Consider the following 17,957-nt stretch of genomic DNA (forward strand, 5'->3'; position numbering starts at 1 on the left):
TACATCTTTGTTCGGATCCATAGCACGGGCCACTCGACCAACATGATTTAGATCCATCTGAAACCATGATCATGAGAGTATTTCTTGTGTTGTGGTCAACCTTGAGAGAGTAGTGACCCGGGGATGGATCTTTGGTGCTATTCCACGAGATGAGACATTGTGGAACATCAAAACTCTGCCACAACTTGGTAGATGTCGAAGTAAGCTCATCTCCCATAGCTATAAAATCATCTTGAAGAAGAAACTTACATTTGAGATTTGTAAGAAGATTTTAAAGTTGTGAAGAAGTAATTAGACATACCGGGTTCTGGTGTGAAGAGGCCAAGTTCGTAAACATCACCACTAGAAAAAATGGTCTGGTATCCTGAAAGAGATTGATTGGTGGAGATTCTATTAGAAGAAACCTCCAGCAATTGGAGGGAGAGGAACATCATCAAGAATCCATGGAAGATGGAGAATACATTCTTCTTGCAGGTGTCCATGTTCATATGAACCACAAGTTCAGAGGTTTGTGTAGCAACCTTTAGTAGTTACACAATTAGACCTGTAAGTCAACTAGTCAACTATGGCACGTTGAAAAAACAAGAGCAAGAAACAAAGTAGAAGACTTTGACTGTTTGTTCACATTAACTAAAAGTATTCGAACTATAAAGAAGACAAAATTATTGAAACTGACACAGGAATATTAAAAAAAAAATTTGATTTAAGACTTGTCAAACTACCTAAACCAACTAAAGGTATTCGAAATAACAAGACAAAATTCGCTAAGAAAACTAAAAAAATCTTTAAAATACTCTAAAACATCTTACAGTATATAAAAATTCAGTAGATTTAACTAATTTTAAATATTTCAAATTCTAATTGCACCCGAACAAAAAATATATACTTAGCATTTATAGCCCGTTTGGATATTTTTTTAATATTCAAATCGAATTTTTGGTTTAGGTTCGGTTATAAACATCCAGGCCTAACCAGTACTTAATCAGAGATGTAAAATGCCAGACAGGCTTTGTTTGAGAAGCTATATATCTTACAAACGTAACCACAACATATTTTGAAGAGATACAGATAAGATATCTGTTCAATAAATAAAACCGTGTTCTCTCTAAGTCTCTATTCTCCCCAGTTTGGAATGTTTGCCGTAGCTTCATTCACCATCTTCACTAATGTTACCTGCCAATACATCAAATGAAGAAAACTGAGCTCTGTTTGTAACGATATGTAGATATATTACGGTGTAATCATAGGTAAATGCGTACCACACTCTGTGAAACACCAGGTGGGGGCATTGTAAGGTTCCTTGGTGGCGGTGTGCTATCATACGATCTTTTGTCAAACCTCCATTCCCCAATCTTCCCATAGGTTAACTTACCCTGAAATCACAAACAACCATGATTTAAGTTAGAGAGACTCATGCCAATCTCAATAATCAAGTTTGTATTTATTTTTTATTTTTTTGTCTCTTTGTTTTTAAATGTCAAATCATTACCTTCATATCATAGTCACATCCATAAGTGTAGTGTATGATGTACTTGTCACCAACCTCTGTGTCCCATGGAGGCTTCATTCATTACCACAAACACAACCAAACCAAAGTTAATCACCTGGTTAGTTAATGCATCAAAAACAACGTCTTATCCATGTAACAAGCAATAATATAATTTATTTGAACACTGCAATTAAATTATTTATTTTGTATTGTACTTGTTCATACATATATATAGTAACTGAATATCATTTTCTATAACCATGGTAAGACACTTTTGTCTCCTCCATTCATAACTGCAACATGCTTAATAAAGTGTGTCTATAGCGTTACCTGAATCATGAAGTCTTTGTGTAGAATATTGCTAACACCATGCAATGCAGATGAAACAGCATAAGCATACCTATACACAAAAGATAACAAAAATTACTATCTGAATAACAGATTTATTATAAAAAAACAAAACAGTTCTATCAGAAGATTTTTTTTTTACATTTCAAGAACCCAACCAAAAGCCTTGTCAGCTTCAGGATCCTTCTTCATAGCCAAGGAAACATTCATCCAAGTTGGAGCAATCTTCTCCAAAGCTTCCTAGCAAAAAAAAAAAAACCATAACACCATTCTGAAAAAATCTGACGCAACAACATGTTCAGGAACAAAAGAAGAAAAAAAAGCAAACCTTTCCGACAATGACAGGAGAGTTCCCTATGGGATCAATATCGGTCACAGGCCCTCTCTCTTCCGGATAATACTTCCTCAACACCTTCTCATACTTTTTAGGTTCGATGTAAAAGAAAGGGAACGCAGCTCCATACCCATCTTTAGCTAGGTTCGGTATAGGTTTGACAATTAGGTGATCAGGCTCAGACATAAGTATATAACTGCCACACAACACAAAACATCACTCTCTTAAGTTAAATTACCAAACAAAGTGTTCAAACAAACACAAAAGCAATCTTTGTTACTCTTCTTTAATGTCAGCTTGTTGAAGCCATTGTACAAACGCCCATGGTCTGTTCAACACAACATAACCCTGTTTTCAGACAAAACCTCAAATCAATGTCCGAATTAAAAAAAAAGAAATAAAAATCGAAACTTTGATTAACCTGATCCGTCCCAGGTGGTAAAGGCTGAGCGACGAAAGTGGGAATCTCATCCATGTACTGATCGGGTTTGCCGTTGTGCAAGATCCGGGTAAACCCGCCCATTTCGGATCCGGGTCCGGAGGAAGCTCGGATCTTTTTGAACCAGTAGTACATGACTCTGCATTGCCACGTGTTGTAGACTGAGTCTGAGGCCGTCACGGCCGTGTGGAAGAGCCTTCTCTCGTTTCGGATTCTGGATCCGCCACGTGGAAGCTCGATGACTGGGTCGATGATGGAGGAGGAGGAGAGGGAGGAGGAGGAGGGGAAGCCTTGCTTGAGAGGAGTGTTGGAGGAGATGATGATGTTGTATGTGATGAGGGCGACGGAGAGGGTTATGAGGAGTGGGTAGAACAGAGTTGTTCCACCGCAACCCATTTTTTTGAGATTTGAGAGAGAGAGCAGAGTTGTTCAAAGTCGTCGTCTTTACCTTCTGCTCTAGTAGTAGTTGGTGATGATTGTAGGAGAAGACAACAATAAAGGCTGACTTTCTTTTTTTCTACTTCGGTTTATGGTTTGGGTATGGTTAAGTTGTGAATTGATTTTGGTTTTGGTCGGTTTATAATGGTTACCCTTGTTACCTTGGTTTGCTGCTACTGATCGTTGCTGACTAGGATACTGGATCCGGGTCTAGGATGTGGGGATAGGACACACATGAGTGTTTGTGTTTGTTTGTACAATGGTGATTGTTTTCAACACCCAACTTTTACATTTTTATATTCCACATCATTTTCTTTTTTCCCCATCATATTTAACATGTTTAAGTTTTATATTTTACAATAGTTTTTGTTTAAAAAAAATTCAAAACACTTTATTCTACTATTATATTTCATATTTTTATTTTACTTTCATCATTTCATTATATATCCAAATCAAATAAAACAAATTTCTATTTATAGAGTATAAAAAAGAAAATTTTTGATGTATAAAGATATACATAATAAATTAATTTATTATAGAAAAGAGTTTTTAAATAACCAGGGGAAATAAAAAATACCCAAAATCACAACAACTAATAGTAATATGACATGCGATGTTAATGGCCTAACTTATTTCAGCTTAGTTTAATTTATCTAATATTTTTTTTCTTTTTCAACACCGTCATTGCATTAGTTAAATTGTTGAATGAATTGTTCAACAACCCCATTGTACATTAGGTTTATCAAAGAGAGAAATCAAAACTTGGAAACTTGATTGGAGATGGAGAAAATCAAAATCAGTTGAGGAAAATGAGAAGGAAAATTTGGTAAAGATTCGATGAACTTTAAGAGTCCCTTCGAAGCTAGAAAATAAGATTCTGCGGCTAGGATAGTGAGGCTGAAAATTATACTATATTTGATTCATTTTCCTTAAAATCAGTATTTTCCGTAAAAGTAATTTTTTATAAAAAAATATAATTACTTTGGCAACTAAAGTAATTTTTATGAATTATCATCATTAGTAAGATATATTTTTATTTTTGGAGAATATGAGAGCTTAAAAATAAAATACTTGTTTGATAAAATAAATTTTGATTATGGTACTTTTAGTTAGCTGTTTTTGTATATTTTTAATCAAAAATTTTGAACAAGAATGAGAAAGATTTAAGGCAAACAAAAAGATTAGCATATACAACTACTATTCTGGTGTTGCTAGATAATATGTTTTATTGGTTACTAGCATGCTTCAAGCCAAGCTATATGCATCAACCTATTTAAATTGGATTTATATGATCTTAGCTTCCTTATGAACCTGAGAAACATTACCAAAGAAATCATCAGCATGTTTCTTTTGTAAAAGATTAGTCTTTTTCATTCTCTTCATGATCTCAGACATCATTGCTTCCATCTGAAATTTATCCAAGGTCACAGTTGGTGCCTTCTTTCTTTTACTGACATCGCCAGCCATGGTTTCCTGCTACAATCTCAACAAGAAAATTTAGCACATATATGAATAGCCAAAGCCTCACAATCTCTCAAGTGTTTCTCTCTTGTATTTTTTTTCCATTGAGTTTTCTCAGTGAATCCAATAGCTCAGCAACAAACAAAGATCAAGCTTTAGAGAACAAACCCCAACCCCAAAACAGAAGAAAGAGATAAACATATTGCAAGATTTTTGTTTGCAAGAGGCTTTACCACCAGTGCTGATTTTTCCTTAGCCAGACTGGATTTTTCTTCAGCCAAGTTGGATTTCTTTTCAACTTTTTCAAATTTTTTTAACTGGTTGGCCCTCTTGCAGATTATACAAATAGAAAGATAAGAGATTTTTGAGAAAGTTGCGGAAAATATTGCAAAGAATAGAAAACAGATTCCCAAAACAAAGAACAGAAATTGAAAAGTTTATAATCAAACCCTAGATCAAGAGCCTTCAAATCTGCTCTGATACCACTTGATAGATCCCTCATGATGAGATCTCTTTTGTCCCTGATTCTTTTTGAAGGAAGATCTGATGGGTTGAGAGAGATATGGGTTGATGGATGGATTGATGGGATGATCTTTAAAAATGATCAATGGATTGATCAGATCTTGTGTAGATATGTCTAAGAACAAGAGAATGAACTCAGTTTATGATCAAAGACAAGTTTTGCTTGCAGAGAATGAACTCCTAGCAATCAATGTTTATAGATGAACAAGGGATTCAAAGATTTAGAGAGAATTTTGATTAAAAAAAAGTGAATGAAACTTTAGAGAGTTCTTAAAGAGTAGCAATCAATGTTTATAGATGAACAAGGATTCACATATTTAGAGAGAATTTTTATAAAAAAAGGTGAATGAAACTTTAGAGAGTTCTTAAAGAGTTTAAGTAGTAAAAAAGAAGGAAAATAAGTTGAAAGGTCATAATACTTGAGAAAATCGAAAATAAGAAGTAATAAAACTTAAGCAAGTCCAAAGACTGAATAAGTGAGGATTTGGCTTCGTTCATTGGCTTGATTTCCATCTGGTTCAGTGTAAACCAAATCAGCAATTGATTTCTTTTAGTTTGTGATCTAGTAACTCGGCTCTTAGACAAGCAGAATGGATCCCTGTCTTGATTGGTTTGGGCTGGGTAAAATGCATCTGATCCATGTGAAAAATTGGCCCAAAAGTTATCAAATCCAGCTAAGCCCATCACGCTTTGAGTATCAATCTGGTTAAGCTCATCTTGCTCCTCTTCAGTGTCACTCTCATTCAGCCGCTTTCCAACTCCTAGTTCAGTATCAGTCTCATTCAACTCCAAGTCAGCTACTGTTTCAGTCATGGTTGCATTACTAAGAAATCTAAAAGGGGTTCATACATACTTCTTGATATGGTGCAAACTTTTCGAAAAACATGAAAAAATTATTGTATAGCGTTTATACGGTTAAAAATATCACATACAGTATAACCTCTTTAAATTAATAATCTATAAATTAATATCTCTATAAATTAATATAATTTCATAGTTTCAAATTGAATTTTTGGTTCAATTAGTATCTCGATAAATTAATAATTTCTATAAATTAATAAAAAAATTATAGTTTTTTGGTGTAGTCCCAACATTATTAATTTATAGAGGTTTCACTGTTGTATATTGTATAAAAGTTTTTTGTATCTTGACTAAGTTTAATATTAAAAAAAAAGGTTTGTCGAGTCTGAGAACACCTTATAAATAGTTGGTTCAGAGAACACCAGTAACAGGTTTACGCTGGTTTTTGATTCAATAACTTACCCAATAGTCAGTACATCTCGATGTACCCGTCAAGAAAGATGCTTGGAGATGTCTGTTGGCGCTTTCAGCAACTGTAGGCTATCCCGCGGCATATTATAATTAGCAGGTGGAGTTGTCAGTAAAATCAGGTGGGAGTGGGACTATCTACTAATCCCATCTAAGAAACAAAAGCAAAAAGTTAGTAAACAAATCTATATTAGTAATATTTTTACTGATTATTAATATAGTATGGAAGTTACAATGGACATTGTTTGTTTTATTGGTCATAATCCCTTATAATTTTTAAAAAAAATTGATGACTTAATTATTAGAGAGATATGTTTTTAGCAAAATAAGATTATCCTCCACAGTCTGTTAATAAACAAAAAATGAAAACAAGCAAAAATAAAGAGAAAATAGTAAAAAAGATAAGCAAAAAACCTGTAGAGAAAAGATATATGGACAATCAAATTCTATATGTAAATATCAGTGTTCTAAAGTAACACTAAAGTACGTTACACGCTAGCCGATCAGTTAATCAATATATAGCGGGGATGATTGGTAGAGGCTGTGGCTTTCTATTTTTTACTCTTAAGATTTAGACTTTAGATTTTTAGCTTTGGCTTTAGTTTTATTTTGATGTAGAGAATTTTCAGAGCACTAAATAAAATCTCTAGAGAAAATGCTGTCTAAAGCTAATATATTTCTTTTTATAATGTTTTGGTTTTAGATTCAAATTTGAAAATAAAAACATGATTGCTTTAAAAAAGGGCTGTAGAAATTAAAATGGCTGTCCACAGCTTCTACCAATCACCCCCAACATCTGAACATATATTCAAATATACGGTAGACATATTATAAATAACATCATAGTAGTAAATATAATAAATATATAATTATATGTAAATAACAAAATATATAATGAACATATATATGTTATACATTATAATTGTTTATAGATTATTGAAAAGAAAATATAAACTGGTATAAATAAAGTCTGAAGGGTCAATTTTAATTAGGAAATAAACACCTAAGAGAGAAAAAATACCTAAAAAATACACAAACCCGACTAGTAATTAACTCTTCGAGATTATTTAAAATATGACATTTTTACAAGAATAATTTTGCATATGCAACCAGTTAAAATACATGCTCATCAAAATCAATCACAATCTAAAGCAGTCACATAATCAATGTAACAACTAACTGAATTAAAATATTCAAAACATGATTATCCCCATAATCCTTAATGGATTTCTTAATCATTATTTAAATATAAGTGTACATTAGTGGGTTTAATAACTCTATTAAAAAACTGTTCGATTTTGTGCTTCCAATGATAATTTCTTAATTAAGATTCTTAAAAAAAATTATAAACTTTCTTTTAAGATAAAATTTATTTATTACATAAAACATATTAAAAGATAACATTTTCAACATAGGATTTAAAATAAAAACATAAAAACAAAGATTACTAAAATAAATGAGAAAAATTAGAAAGAAACATCCGAGCTTAGTTGTTGTTTTCATCACGTCCAAATTAACGCCAACCAAATCAGCTTTCAGTTGTTGATGCATTTGTCTGTCACGAATTTTTTTTTGAACACCCATCATATTAGCAATATTTGTAGGCATATCAATGATTTAGCAGTGTTAAGAACAACTTTGCCAAACAAAACTTGAGAAGAGTGTGGTGGTTGTTTAACATTATTGTATGATAAATGATGGTATCTCAAAAACATTATTTATTGTCTCTTAACCCAATCGTGACAAGCAAAAGTTTCAAGATCACTCAAGTCTTTTTATCGAGTTTCTTCTTTGTCTTGCCGCTATAAGGACCAACGTGATACGCATGCTTCTGAACCGCAGCGAAGATAACCATCTCTAAACATACCAGCAAATTCTGAAGAGCTTCCTGGATCTGTTCTACCTCCTACCAGAAATGATGAGACTTGATCACTCCCATTGCAACCAGAATGTCTAGTGCTATCCCCTGCAGTCTCACAAGAATCTCCATGAACATTTGAATCCCAATGCTTTGAGGGGTTTTACTGGTTATATAAAACATTAGTTCACCTGCCAAAAGCAAAAGAAGACAATCCCTTTGATGCAGAGGAACTTTGCGAGTGGACTGTGAGGAGCAAGCTCCTTAGCAAAACACATGGTAGTGGTAGAAGATCACAAGAGAATAAAGCGCCAGAGAAACCGAGAGGTTGAGAACGGTAGTGAACGTCCAGCTCAACCAAGAAGGATAAAACCCGATGATTTGTAAAGAAATCATCAAGATGGAGCACACGGGTCTGATGACACAAAGTGATCTGTGGAGGCTTCAGCTTCGTTAGGTCCATCATTGCTTGTTCCCCTGCAAATGCCTTAAACACTAAACCCTGCATCATCAGAGTTTTCAAACACACGCTCTTTAGCATCAAGAAGCTAAAGACTTTGCACACAAGTACTATAATCAATCATACATATATGTATCTTCACTACATCGTTAAAAGCAGAGCCCCACATCAAAATTGAATCTTTTACTACTCTCAAATCTAACATCAGTTGTACATGTGATGAAAAGACTAACACTTTCAAGAGATCTAAGACTGCTGAGGACTAGAAAAGCTCAAAATTTTTGATTGATTGAAAAAAAAAAAGAAGAGAGTCAGAACCGATGACCAATCGAAACACAATCATCTACTGAAAAAGGACAATCTTTTATATTTTTAATGTTTCCATAACTAATTTGAAGCTAAAGAAACAATGTAAATCTGATCAAAGCTATAACATAAGAGCTCACCACCAGACATATACAGGGAAGAAGAGCTGAAGAAGCGAAGATCAGAGACTGTGAATAGAATCAGATCCTAGTGATTGAAGAATTGAGGGAAGGTAGCAGACATTAATGGAGTCGCGAGATGTTGAGAATCAAACCCCTTTGATCACCATTGATAAACTTCAAAAAACCTAGCTTCTAGCGAGGAACACAAGCGATATGACCCGGTTCACCGTGTTAACTAACGGCTACATCCGGCTAGATAGATCGACCGGAAACTGCCTCCGGCGTGGCCGTACATGAAGATCACTCACCCGTTGATCACAACCCGATCAACCTTACAAGAAGAAGAATCAAGAAGGAGATAAGAGAATAGAAACCCAAGAGACCCCCAAGCTATACAAGCTAATGCTCTCTCTCAATCTCTGTTCGCACGTGATGGTCATGTGACTTTCTAATCCAACAGATCTGGAACCTTCTTTCTCCACCAGAAGCTTTCCACCTCGAGCTCATGATGTGTGTCTTCCACTGTAACAAACCTGCAACACATACCAGTGTGCATAATCCACCAAAAAACCTTTGGTCCTTGCATCTTAACCTTTCTCGGACTTGAACCATAACCTCTCCAAGCTCACCAACTCTTTCCTGTAGCATGCTTTGCACTGAGCTTTCACACTTAATCAACCTTCAGCTTCACTTCTCCTTACGTGGATCTTCTATCAGTCTTAAGACTTTGACTGTATATACATGGTTCATCCCTTGAACTTTTGTCAGCTACTTGACACAAGTTCTTCATACCACAGTCACTCAAACTAGTTATTTGTACCAGAAGATCTCAACAACTCTAATCTGAACGAAGCTTCCACTTTTAGCATTAATCCACCAAAGTGGATCAGACACTGAAATGTCTTAGTCATACCAACTTCTGACAAGCTGTTAAAACTCTTATACCCTTACCTCACTCAACTCAATACACCACAATATCTCGTTCTGACTTGACCATATCAGAACTCATGCCTCCTGTTATCAACCATGTACTTCACCATTCTCGATTTCATAAGTCCCACCTCTGCTGCAGACCGAAATTCTGAAACTTAATAAAGAGTAACACAGAAGTACAGATATGAGACCTCCTATGAAGACCTTAAACTTTGTGTATCCACGCCTGAGCTTCCCTATAGCCAGCTTATCCATCTTCCTTAGATTCATCTACTTTGAATCATAAGAACCAGAAACTGTATGTTTCCAATACTGATTTTAACCATCAGTTTTCATCAAGAGTATCATCTTTCCCGCCAAGTTCTTTGTGTCACCATAGCTTCAAAAAACCAAGCTAATCTGCAGCAAGATACGAAAGCTTATACCTTTAGCTACCACATGACATGACACTTCACACGAGCTTATTCTTCAGCCGCAACCGGAGCACTTCTGTCCCAACAAAACACACGGCTTGACTCGAACTGTTTCTCCCTTGACTCCAACGATTCTTACTGCTCTCTCTTAAGTAAACCTTTGACTGGTCAAAGTCAAAGATACTCATACGGTGACTTAGACTGATCCATCATCATAGCATGTTGTGCTACTGAACAGTCAATATCATCATAGCATCTTCGTACCCAATACAATTTAAAGAAAAGAGTTAGATCACTCGGTGTTTGAAAATTTTGATTGTGAGTGAGAATGAGATAGAAACCTCATGCGGTGATGATGGCATTAACTTCTCAGCCTCCATAGCAAGGCTTTTCTTCTCTTTCAAATCCCTATGGTAGACATTATTATGTCTAGATTACACCATCATAACCCAAAATATGCTGCACTAATGTATAATACACAAACATTACTCAACTTCCCATGATGAACCAATAAAGGAAGCTAATAATAGATATACTTCCTGTCTGATACAATCATGTAACACAAATGATCTCTTCTGATAAGTGTAGTGTTTATTGCTAATGGTAACTAATGAGGCTAACTATGAACAACCTGTAGTACTATAAATATGATGAGTTTCTTAATCAAAGCAGCAACATCTAGATTATACAGGAATCCAAAATATTAAAATATATGAAAGTAGAAGAAGTTTAAAAGTCTGATGAATTCTCAATATCCAGATAGGAACGAAAATCAACTATGTGATTTGTGTCTACAACGCAATATACATAACGATTGGGTAAGCCCAAAATTTCAACTAAAAGAATCTAATAGATCAGATTTGTAACTGCGAATCAGAAACTATAAAAGCCGGTGCGAAATTAAATTTAAAATCAGAAAATAAGTATTAAATTAGACATTTAAATTTATAATAGATAAGATTCAACAACTAATACAACAGATATAAGTTTTTTTTAAAGAAATTATACATCATATAAGATAGCAGCGGTAGATGTCTCAAAACATCTCAATGTCTCCCGCTGAGTCTGAAGAACTCCTGTCGTCAGTAGACTGATAGTCCCTGCACCAGAAGTAGACTAACACTGACAGCAGGAAAGCTACCAGGATAATCAGAGCGACTAGAAACCAGTACTCTGGTGCCGGATAGTCCGCAATCTGTGGAGGACTATCTGTAGAACGCATCTGACCAAGAAAAAAAATTGTTAGTAAACAAATTTTTACAAATATTTTTTACTGATTACTTTTTGCGTTCCAAAAAAAAATTACATTTTAAGGAAAAAAATATTTCAAAAGATATAGTTTTTACATTTTCAATACATTACTTAATAATAAATTTCAAGAAACATAATTTTATACTGGTCTAAAATTATAAAAATATTGAATTACAAAATTAATACGTTACTAATTAATATTAATATTTTTTAATATGGGTAAAAATTCTAAAACTTAAACTTTTTATCTCCACTTACATCTTAACTCTCCCCACCAACCGGGGGGGGGGGATCAATTACATTAAACGGCCATTAGGGTCTCCTTCTCCAGCGCTAATCTCCCTTCATCATCTACGGTGGTTAAATGAGATAGATCTTCGTCATCTCTCTCTCTCTCTCTGGTAGTTTTGCATCTTGAAAAAGTTTAATATTAAGAAAAAAAATTGTTGAGTCTGAGAATCCTTTGTAAATCGTTGATTCAGAGAACACCTTTCTTTCTCTTGTGGACGATTCAGGGGACAAGTTAACGCTGGTTTTTGATTCAATAACTTACAAATAAGAGACAGAAAAGCATTAGAGCTTTTGTCTTTTACTCTTTTTATTCAGTAATTTTTTTTCTGACACTGAAAAATAATTTTATTCCATATAGTCATTCGACGATACAATATCATTTATCATAAAGGTATTAATGGATACAAAAGAAACTTAAACAGTTCAAGTAAAAAAAAAAAAACTTAAAAAAGTTCACGCACACCAATACGGCGGGGTAATAGATAAATTTCCGAAGAGAAAAAGAGTACACATCTAGACTGTAAAAGAAACACAACAGTGTCCTATCACTTGAAAAAGAACAAACCAAACATGTCGTATGTGTCTCATCGGCTTCTCTGTTCGACTAATAAATAGCTTGAGGTTGTAGACCATATCTTGAAAAAACGAACATAATCAAATAGAACTGATAAAACTAATCCAACTAGAAAGACACACCGTTCTCCTGATCCGGCATTAGACTGTCAACCTTCCAATCTGACAACTACTAAACTCCAAAAGCCAAATCCTCTTACAGAACACATATCACGACAGAGCAAGACCTCAGTTCTAACGAGGGTTAAGTGTCTATTCGTGACAGAACAAGACCTCAGTTCTACGACCCAAAAACACAAACGAGATCTATATGAGGCAGATTCACTAAGATCCGAAATCCTAAGAAAGCAAATCAGCGGAGAAGCAAAAACTATAGGTTTAATTTCTCAATGACCTATCGATTCTAGAAAGATGAGTCCAAGCGATATCAGATTCAAGTGTTGGAGCAGAGACTGTAACAAACCTTGAGGAAGAGGTGAAAAACGCTTGAGGAAGGAAGAGGAAGTTTGGAAATCGGCTTCGACGGGAAGCTTGAGAGCAACGGTGAAGAAGGTGAGAATCGAGCTCTCCTGAATTTGACGGCCAAAACAAAATGTCTGATTTTCCCCCAATTACAATAACCCTAGCTAGACATTATTAATATCTGGGCTGGCCTGACGATTTGGACATAACCATTCTTTGGGTCAAATATGGGCCAATATTAATTTCGACTTGGGTTGTCCATGAGCCACTTGACCGTAAAGATCAACTTTTATTTTTCTTTGAATAATTCTTTCGAGAAAAATATGACATTTTATTTTATTTTTTATATATACTAGGTGGTTGACCAAAAAAAAAATATATATATACTAGGTGATTTTCCCGTGCTCATGCACGGAAATAAACATTTATAAGGTAAATATATAATAATTTATTGCTATTTAATTTTGATTTTAAATTAATTTATAATTTTTATACATAATATATATTAATAATATTATATTATTTTAGTTAGATATATGATTTAGATATGTTAGATTAGATCTAGTTGATTTACCTATCATTTGGGTATATTGGATTACATCTATTTATCTGAATTCAACTATAATATTTTTTATTCTAAATCTATTAAAATTTTAATTAATTTTCTTATTTTCATTTAGGTTGGTTGTTTTCTTAGATATATAAATATATATTAGGAAGACTATGTATAAATTAAGATATATTATGCTTAGAATGAAATAAAAAATAAACTAAAATGTTTGATTCAAAGTTATGTAAATTAGTATAATGATATTATTCTGAAGTCTCATGCATATATATAATTTTACAAAATAACTAAATTGTAGCAGTTGGTTAATATTTTATTTTCATTTGTTAATGTGTTTTGAGTCTTCCTATAATTTATATTTATAAAATAAATTATTAGTACAAAAATTTATTTTCGTATCTATCCTATTAAAAGTGAAGTACAAACGGGGAATAACCCCTACTTCTTCCCAATATTTACAACAGTGTGCCACTGGTTTCATTTAAAAAATTTTCCCTAATTAACTATGATAGATTTCACCCCAAGCTTAGTACAAGCCCATTACATTTTTTGTACTACAATTTTATGGGATTCTTTTTGTTTTCAATAACCTTAAGATTATTCTATTTGCCTTACTAAAAAAAAAATTGAAGTTCATCCAGCGGATTAGATGTTTCTGTTTAGGAAAACTCGTGATTTATAAAGATTTGCACATATTATGAAAACATTAAAACGGATAATATCAATTAAAAACTATTAAGAAATCAAATCTATATTCCTTAAGTTTTATAATATAAGTCCAATTAGTTATAAATATTAGATTTTTATACGATACACTGTGATATAATATACGATTAAAATCACATAATATAATTATTTAAAGTAATAAATAATTTTTTTTAAATGTTATATTAATAATTATGTAGTACATATTAATTTACACACACACACATATATATAGATATTATCATTAGAACAAAGAAAAAAATTGAAGTGAAATATTTATACGACCACGGGTCAAACTATAGAAATAAACAACAATGGCGTAAGATTTTTTTTAACAAATTTATTTTAATTTTAAATATGTTTATATACTTTATTTATTTAAAAATTATTTTATTTTTTGTTAATAATGCTAAGATTTTGGAATTGGAAAAAATTATGACCCATCTCTATATTATTTTAATTAGGAATTTTAAAATTTATATCAAAATATTTTTTTAAACTTTTAATTTTTATTATAACTACAAATGTTAATTTTCAATCTAAATTTATGTTTAAATATTACAAATATATCATTTATAAATAAAAAACTAAAAATATAAAATAAATACCCGCCCGGTTGGGCGGGTCAAGATCTAGTTGTAGTTAAATCTATGATTTTAGATCTAAGTTGGATTAGTCGAGTCACTCAATTGAGTTACATATATTCTTTTATATTCAAAATGGAAGTATGATTATTTTTATTATAATTAATCCAAGTCAATTAATTTTATTTATCATTATGTATTTTCATAATATATATCAAATTAAATGTTATTTTTTAAAAAAATATTAGAAAATAAATTGATGGTCTATAGAAAATTACATACATAAGTAACTGATACTTTTTTGGAAGCTCATGAAGACATATCAATATTTACAATAATTAAAAATATTTTTATAATTTCTAAATAATTATATGAATATTTATTAAATTATTTTTTTGCTGTAAATGAAAGATATTACAATCAACTAAATATAAGAAAAAATAACATTTCAATAATACTAATTATGAACTATTTTTAGTCAACTAAACTATTCTTAATTATTTTATGTAATCATCTAAAACAATAGATAGATATGTAAAAAATATTTCTATTACTTTGAAAATATATTGTTGTACTTATTAAAATTGTGTTTTATAAGAAATATCATTTCTTTTTATAATATCAAGATTATTTGTGAAAATATAATTATAAAGAAAGTATTTTATTAGTATATTTTATGTTATCAAGTTTTTTTTTTAGAAAAATAGAATATTACTATTTTGTGAACTTTCCTTTTTAATGAAATCTTATTATTTATACATATAATTTCGTTTTTATATTCATTTTAACTTTATAAACGTTTCCTTTTTATTATATAGTTATTTGGAAAAATTTATAAAGAAAACTAAATAAAAAATTCAATAATAATATTTAAATATAATATTTTTAATTCATTAAAGGTATGAATGTAAACAACCACCGTGAGAGTTAACGTGAGCGCGATACATAGGAAACTGACTTCTCAAATAATATTATAGAGATACGTAAAATAATTGATAAGAAATATATTTCATAATTTAGGTATTATATTTGGCTGACCATAGATGTAAACATATTTAACAAATTACTTAAATTTATTTTACTTTCATTTTGTTTTTAGCCGTTTTAATATGTCCTCGAGCATAAACATATACATGCTTATATATACTAGCATGATAGTTATTATTATTATATAGAATAGTAGAATACTATTGAAAATTTTGTCATTAGAAGCTGCACAAATTCGATATCTAATAATTTATCAATCTGAAAACTTTTTCAGCAATTATTTGACAGTCAGAGACAAAAAGAAAAACAAATTAATTTATTAGTCGATATTTTTGTATCTTATCTCTTAATCAAAACATGAACTTCATGTGTGTTAAAGGTTTCTTGGTAAACTCGAGTTTATCCTCTCTTCTATTCTTCTTCATTAACTCTGGTCGACCTCAATAGAATATAACTTGTCTCTTCTTCTCTTGTTACATACTATATTATCTCGTCATCTCATCACTTCCTTCTAATCCGATCTTGAAATATAGAGGAGATGAAATGGTGTTCCCAGCTTCTTTGTCTTTGATTTGAGTGCAGCCATTTTGGTTTGAGGAAGAGAAATTACTCTGCAACTAAAAATCATAAAAGAAATTAAAAATTTCACAAAGAAAAATAAGTTAACGCTGAGAATAAAAATATATAAGGTATCACTTAGGCCTGTGAATTAAAATCCGGATTCGCGATCCGATCCGATATCCGCTCCGATCCAGTTCGAAATAACGGATATCCGGGGAGCCCTGATTCGGATCCGGATAGTGTTTTTACGGATCCGAGTAGTGAAATTTTAGGTCTGGGTATCAGGATCCAGATCTATTTTATATTTAAAATATTTAAAATATAATTATATTTATATACATATATATATATATGTATACCATATATATTTATATATATAATAACTAAAATTTTAATTTTATTAAAAAATCAATAACTTTCAATTTTATTTTTAAAAATAATTTTAAATAGACTAAATAAATAATTTTAAAACTTTTTTAAAAAATGTTCGGATCTAGGTATCTACGGGTATTCTGATTTTTGTCCGGATATCCGAACCCCGGATATCCGGAAGACACGAATCCAGATCCATGTAGCAATTTTACGGATCCGGATTCAAATATCATAATCTATCCCGGATACTCGATCCGTCCCACCCCTAATATCACTAACTCATTTGCACCACCAACCAATGGATACCATGGTATTTCCCAAAGCTATCAAAAAGAAGAAAGCACCCCTAATTGTCTGTAGAAGTTGATATATGGAGTTGGTGTAATGTATGAGAAAAAAGCGGAAAACAATGTTTGATTTTTTACGTTTTTATAGTCACTTTCTTATCGGTTTAATTTAGCTGCATAATTCACTGATTGCTTCAGATTTTTTTAATCATCATCAATACTATTAAAATATAATCATGACCAATTGATATATGTTTGGTCTGATGGATAAATGAATTTAACCTTAAAATTATGATGTAATTAGTGTTAGTGGAATAGGCAAATGTCGACAGTTTTTAATTATTACGAGAAAGAAGTGGTCCCAATTATTAGGAAGTAAAAGCGGAGGTTATTTGATATGTATTCACTTTACAAAAGAAATTACAATTATATAATTTTGATAAAAAAAACGTTACAATTATATAGTTAGATAAATTATTTAAAATCAAATTCATCGGCAAAAAAGTAATATGCCAAGGGTTTGTAAGGGCAAAAAATAATGATGCTTATGTTTTAATAAAATAGATATTATAAATATATCAATTTAAAAATAAAAGAAAAAAACATGTTTGAAATATAGTAAATTTTTAAAATTTAAATCTTTTTTTCCTCATTTCACATAAAATATGATTTAAATAATTTTATAACAAGTTAGAGTTACAACATATAATAAAAACGTATGGATATATGTTGGAATTATATATAGTTTACCAGGGTCGATCCGTCCTACGGGCGGGATGTATTAATAATAATTAAAACAGTTATAGTCTATATTTATATTTTACATATATTTCTTTTATATAAAAATATACATATTAGTTAGATTTATACATGTTATTGTAATAGCGGACTAAAAAATACAAACATTTTGTTCAGTTTAAAATA

General features: G+C 31.5%; 2 protein-coding genes, 1 long non-coding RNA gene and 1 pseudogene across 3 annotated transcripts; all 4 read right to left on the minus strand.

The window, feature by feature from the left end:
* LOC130496513 (G-type lectin S-receptor-like serine/threonine-protein kinase At4g11900) lies at positions 1-540 on the minus strand (the record flags this gene model as incomplete). The annotated part of the gene is given in 2 exon segments (XM_056988628.1): positions 1-231; positions 302-540. Coding segments are annotated over 2 exon segments (418 nt in total), but the record flags the coding sequence as incomplete, so codon positions are not given.
* A 447-nt stretch (positions 541-987) lies between these two features.
* On the minus strand, positions 988-3,404 carry LOC108806378 (hydroxyproline O-arabinosyltransferase 1). The gene is made up of 8 exons (XM_018578474.2): positions 2,593-3,404; positions 2,452-2,519; positions 2,166-2,367; positions 1,980-2,077; positions 1,820-1,889; positions 1,490-1,561; positions 1,260-1,373; positions 988-1,173 (listed from the first exon to the last, which is right to left on the minus strand). The coding sequence occupies exons 1-8, from the start codon at positions 3,004-3,006 to the stop codon at positions 1,114-1,116; spliced, it is 1,098 nt and encodes a 365-aa protein (XP_018433976.1). The 5' UTR covers positions 3,007-3,404; the 3' UTR covers positions 988-1,113.
* A 4,566-nt stretch (positions 3,405-7,970) lies between these two features.
* Positions 7,971-9,694, minus strand: LOC108807864 (uncharacterized; annotated as a pseudogene).
* Positions 9,695-12,267: 2,573 nt separating this feature from the next.
* LOC108806782 (uncharacterized) lies at positions 12,268-13,173 on the minus strand. The gene is made up of 2 exons (XR_001942598.2): positions 12,971-13,173; positions 12,268-12,787 (listed from the first exon to the last, which is right to left on the minus strand). It is a non-coding gene; the product is annotated as an uncharacterized LOC108806782 (long non-coding RNA).
* Positions 13,174-17,957: the final 4,784 nt, after the last annotated feature.

This window comes from Raphanus sativus, chromosome 6 (genome assembly GCF_000801105.2).
Source record: "Raphanus sativus cultivar WK10039 chromosome 6, ASM80110v3, whole genome shotgun sequence".
In the NCBI taxonomy this organism is placed as follows: domain Eukaryota; kingdom Viridiplantae; phylum Streptophyta; class Magnoliopsida; order Brassicales; family Brassicaceae; genus Raphanus; species Raphanus sativus.

Bases quoted from the DNA above. Each gene is read 5' to 3' on its own strand.
- LOC108806378 (XM_018578474.2), bottom strand. From the start codon at position 3,006: ATGGGTTGCGGTGGAACAACTCTGTTCTACCCACTCCTCATAACCCTC. The intron at 1,562-1,819 runs GTAACGCTATAG...TAATGAATGAAG, and splicing joins ACAAAGACTTCATGATTCAG to CCTCCATGGGACACAGAGGT. The intron at 1,174-1,259 runs GTACGCATTTAC...ATGTATTGGCAG, and splicing joins CTGGTGTTTCACAGAGTGTG to GTAACATTAGTGAAGATGGT.